The sequence below is a fragment of the Physcomitrium patens genome, chromosome 15 (assembly GCF_059467195.1).
Source record: "Physcomitrium patens ecotype Gransden chromosome 15, ASM5946719v1, whole genome shotgun sequence".
In the NCBI taxonomy this organism is placed as follows: domain Eukaryota; kingdom Viridiplantae; phylum Streptophyta; class Bryopsida; order Funariales; family Funariaceae; genus Physcomitrium; species Physcomitrium patens.
The window spans coordinates 3,414,502-3,419,541 of record NC_143424.1 but is presented as its reverse complement, the minus strand read 5'-3'; the positions used below and the strand labels follow the sequence as shown (position 1 = coordinate 3,419,541).

The 5,040-nt window shown below is 40.7% G+C and overlaps 1 protein-coding gene across 7 annotated transcripts; it reads left to right on the top strand.

Annotated features, from left to right (window-relative positions):
* Positions 1-497: 497 nt before the first annotated feature.
* LOC112292886 (protein disulfide-isomerase) lies at positions 498-4,755 on the top strand. Of its 7 annotated transcripts, none has more exons than XM_024541844.3 (10): positions 498-603; positions 1,135-1,362; positions 1,681-1,968; positions 2,230-2,418; positions 2,717-2,842; positions 2,982-3,119; positions 3,257-3,379; positions 3,541-3,658; positions 4,054-4,166; positions 4,450-4,755. In XM_024541844.3, the coding sequence occupies exons 2-10, from the start codon at positions 1,171-1,173 to the stop codon at positions 4,657-4,659; spliced, it is 1,497 nt and encodes a 498-aa protein (XP_024397612.1). In that variant the 5' UTR covers positions 498-603; positions 1,135-1,170; the 3' UTR covers positions 4,660-4,755. The 7 variants fall into 7 exon arrangements, with proteins under 7 accessions (XP_024397612.1, XP_090112385.1, XP_024397611.1 ...); XM_090256259.1 differs by having other exon boundaries at positions 498-619; positions 1,681-1,965; XM_024541843.3 differs by having other exon boundaries at positions 498-619.
* The last annotated feature ends 285 nt before the right edge of the window (positions 4,756-5,040 follow it).

Genomic DNA, 5,040 nt, shown 5'->3' with positions numbered 1-5,040 from the left:
AAAAAATATATACAATGAAATATATCATACAAGTGTTACAAAAATGTCAACTAAATATTCAATAAAACTTAAGTATTAAAAGACTTTTTAAAATACTAGTTTTCAATAGAAAAATTTAATTTAATTTGTAGTTGAACAAGTCTTAAGTAAATATTTTTATTCTCTTGTGTGTGAGGTGGATATTTTCAATGTCTTGATTTTTTTTTATTATTATTTCTATATATTTTAAATTTATTTTTATTATGTTTATAATATAATTTCAATTTTTTTTAAAATGACACCAAAGCAAGATGTCACTGTTCTTTTAAGAGCATAGCCAAATGTTAGTGCCAACAAAGACGATTAACAAGTGGATGCCATGGCAGCATAACGCACTTGCTAGGACAGCCCCAGCTCGGTTTCCAAACTTGGCGCCACGTGCCTATCCTTCATTGATATCGTCTTTTTTTGGACGTTAGAGCCCAATTTGCAGGAAAGAAGCAGCTGTTGTTGTTGTTGTTGTCGTCGTTGAAGTGTTGATCGGCGGTGGTGGTGGGGAGGATATGGTGAGGCAGATAGGGAGGTTTTGGGTTGAATCGGCTCGCTGTGTGGGTTTTGTAGAAGGTATTTATTGCTCGTGGTAGGTGAGTCAAGCACGGCATTCAGCAATTAGCACCGGTGATGCTTTGGTCCTGTTGGTGTTGCTTGGTCTGCTGTGCTTGCTGCATTGTTAGTGACGTGGATTTTGTGTAGTGTGTTTGAATTTTTGGTTGTTACTGCGAGCTGGGAGAGTAGGGGTTCAAGTTTGATGCTTTGATTGCTGCTTTGGTATTGATGCTTGATGCGTATGGAGTATGGCATCAGTGGTGATGCAATTCGATTTGGTTTTAGATTTTAAGGTATCAGTTGGTTGTTAATAAGTAGGGTTACTTCTCGTCTATTCTGGAAATCTTGGTTTGCCGCTAATCCCACGTTCTCTGTGGGTCGGAGGTGTCAGAAGTAGTAACCAATATAATTTGAAAATAACTAATGAAGCTGGTGAATTCCGTGTAACATAGCGTGTTGAGGAGAACTGCAGGTTGCAATTCCATTTAGGGTTTTTCATGGAGATTTCAAGTTGGATCTTTTCTGAGTGTTGGAGAATGATGTTGGCAGAGGGTGAAGGGGAGGTGTGCTACGAATTCTTTAAAGATGGCGGCTCATTCGTGGATTGGGCTGCTGCTGATGCTTTTGGTGGTTCCTTGGGCGAGCGCAGCAGTCTCAGAGAAGGATGTGCTTGTACTTACTATTGAAAACCTCTCCAAGACAATAATGGATAATCCCTTCATTGTTGTTGAGTTTTATGCTCCCTGGTGCGGACACTGTAAGAAGCTAGCTCCTGAGGTGAGTTTCGGGTGTTTCATGGGTACCTCGAAATGAAAGGTTTAACCAGCTTTGGTATTTTTCTATGAAATACTTGGTGTTTCAACTTAGAATTGTGGCCCTTTTCCTTTCTCTTCCGTTAATTTATGTGTATTGACTGATTGGTGCAATCGGTGGTCTACATGTTCGATTGTGATCATGTAAGCTGTTTAAGCTGGTAGTTTTAACTTCTGATTGATTTTGACTCTAAAGTGCAATTTTCGTAAAGATACGGTGCCATGTTGTAGTATTTCTTTCTAGTGTACAGAATGACTGAAACCAGATGTGTGAATTTTGCAGTATGCCAAGGCTGCAACGGAGCTTAAGAGCCACGATCCCCCAATTGTTTTGGCCAAGTTGGACGTAAATTCGGAGGAAAACAAGCCCTTGGCTTCTGAGTACGGGATCAAGGGCTTTCCAACTATCAAGATCTTCAAGAAGGGTGGGGGCATCGTGTCAGATTATAAAGGCCCCCGAGATGCTGCGGGGATTATCGCTCATCTGAAGCAATTGGTTGGACCACCTTCAGTGGAAATTACGTCAGCCAAGGAAGCAGAGGAATTAGTCAATAAGTCTCAGCTTACAGTGGTGAACCCACAACAACCGGATTTAATGTCGATCGTTTGTGCCGTTTTCAGAATGCCCCGATGAATTAATTACCTTCTCTACTTGATAATGCTGTGCAAGCAGTGTGCTCATTTTTTGCTTCAAAGCCACTTTTTGTCCTCATAGCTAATGCCAACCATGAATTCCTAGATCCTGCCCAATTTATAAATAGTATACGTTTAGTCTTTCTCATAGTATTTTCTAGGTATGGCTGATTGAGTTTGCATATGAATTTGATTACAGGTCGGTTTGTTCAAGAGTCTGGAGGATAAAGAATACTTGGACTTCATGACTGTAGCGGATGAATTACGAACAGATTACCAGTTTGCACATACTTTAGACAGCTCTTTTGTGCCCGACAAGGGTGTTGTACTTGTGGCTCCTGCAGTTCGTCTGTACAAGTGCTTTGACGAAGGTTTTAATGATGCTCAAGTGAGTCATCACTCTCAGTTATACGATGTCTTCAAATTCTCAGGTTGAGTGTGATTATGTGCTGCTTAGTGAGGTTGAACATGTTGTTTAGTGTCATGTATTAGGCGTAATCGTCCAATTTTGAGACTACAGAGAATTAGGAGTATCATGAGCTTGTGAGGGCTATCGTCACTTGTATCTGTCAAAATGTGTTGCTTTTTTAACGACTTATGCACCACAGCTTAGAGGTGTTTGGGATTGAGTGTCAAATAGGTGGCGTATTTTTTTAATGTTCTAGTAAACTGTGTTCACTTTGCAGGACTTGTCGGTGAAGGGGTTGAAAAAGTTTCTTGAAGAAAAGAGCGTTCCACTTGTCACTGAAATGAACAAAGACCCTACATCTCAGGCTTTCTTGAGCAAGTTCTTCAACACTGTTGCTACCAAGGTACTTCGCTGAATCTTAGTGGATTTATTCTCAACTGCGTATGCTTCTATACATTGTTTCTTGAAGTACTGTGATGAATCTCACTGGCGAACCTATTATCTTTTATTTATTCTAATGTGTGAATTCGTATTTCGGACAGGCTTATCTTCTCCTGGACTTGAAGGCTGATACCGCTGAGTCTTACAGGACCATCTACGGTGATTTGGCGAAAGCTTTCCAGCCAAAAGGCCTCAAATTTCTCATAGCTGATTCAAAAGAGAACGACAACGCTGTGAAGGTTGTTTTTAATGCAGCAACGATATTGCTCAAGGCTTCTTAAGAAGAAATTGTCGTTTTGGCTGCGTACGATGTTGTGGCTTTTCAAAGTTCTGTATAGGCTTGAATTAAAGTGTGTCTATGGTTTTTCTTCTGCAGTTTTTTGGTATCAAAGATGGTGGATTGCCAGCACTTGTTGTTCAGGATAAAGATAATAATAGAAAGTATGTGGTACACAACATCGAGGCTTCAGATATGCCTGGATGGTTACAAGATTTTCAGGTAAACTTTTCAGTGGGAGTCCTCTTTATGATGATACTCCTGCTTCTTTCCTCGTCAGGTACTGTGTCCAGTGATAACTTGAAAGACGTTATTTTGGTGTGCGTAACTATATTCATTTTTTACGTAGTAAGATTCTACAGCTTGACTTCTCTGTTTTACAGGATGGCAAGATTGAAGCATACGTGAAATCTGACGAGATACCAGTAAAAAATGATGAGCCCGTGAAGGTTGTTGTGAGGAAGTCTCTCAATCAGATGGTATTAGATTCTGGGAAGAACGGTGCGTCAAGGAACTTTCAACCTACTTTGATATGGAGATGATCTTTGACGGTGGTTGTATAGTGCACTGTCAGTCCCTGGTTGTTTCTACTTTTTCAATGCTCAGTGAATGTCTAATTAGAAGTATCTTATTTTCCGAGGTTTGGTTCTCATGGCCCATTGAATTGCCTTTGTAGTACCTGCCAGTGAGTCACGTTAATAATGCACTTATTCCCAAATAAGAAAATGATGAAAGTTATTTTCATCGCTGAACTTCATGAAAGTTCAGTGTCAAATTTCGCTTCTATAATTAGTTCATTGTTTTCTTTTGTTAATTGGAAAACATTTGAGGTGGAATGCCCTGCATATAATCCCTTCTTTGATCGAGCTGATGTATTCCATCACTGTACAATGCAGTGCTGCTGGAGTTTTACGCACCTTGGTGTGGTCACTGCAAAAAGCTAGCCCCTACCCTGGATGCGCTTGCGGCCGATTTTAAGGATGACTCCGATGTTGTTATTGCTAAGATGGTAAGTGACTCATTAGTCTTCTTCTTGCAGCTTCTTGGTAGTACTTTGACACCACTTCAAAAAACAATCCTCAGAATCATGCGTCCATAATCATGTCCCCTGGTTTTGGAGTCTTGAATGCAAATCTACGTGCAGTAGAATACCTGCGCTATGATTCATTGCCAATTTTGGGGAGGTTGTAGATGCATAGGGGAATATGTGTACACAGAATTTAGACCAGTGTTGTAGCTCTACTGCAGTTGTTTGCGGTATATTAACGTATTGAGTTTGTGATGATCCTCAGGATGCCACCGCCAATGATGTCCCTTCAGACCTGTTTGACGTCAAGGGCTTCCCAACACTCTACTTTCGCACAGCCACTGGAGAAAATATTCGATATGACGGTAACCGCAGTAAAGCTGACCTCTCGAAGTTTATTAAGAAGCACAGAACAACTGCTCTTGAAACTGCAGGTTCTACGGGAGAGGGTGGTGATGCTAAGGATGAACTGTAATTATCAGTTTGGCATCCAATTTAGCGACAATAAAATTTTCCATTTGTAAGCAGATTATGTATGTTGGCTATAATACTACTTGCTGGTTCCAAATCAGACCTCATGTGATGGCTGTACGTCGTCCGTTTTGATGTGGTTTGGACAAACAGTTGTCTCTGCTCTTCAGATCTTTTGTGCCCACCTTGTGCGGTTATGGTTCTATTAGTTTTGGATATAGTATTTTTGAAGCGGCCTAGCAGATTGATTAGAGCTGGTGTTGAGGTCCACGCCACTGATGAGCCGAAGGTCCATTAGTTCCACTCGGCAGACTCAATAACCATCTAGACAGTTCTTCAGACATCTTATTCTGCCCTCTCACCTTAGACATCCTGCATTGATTGT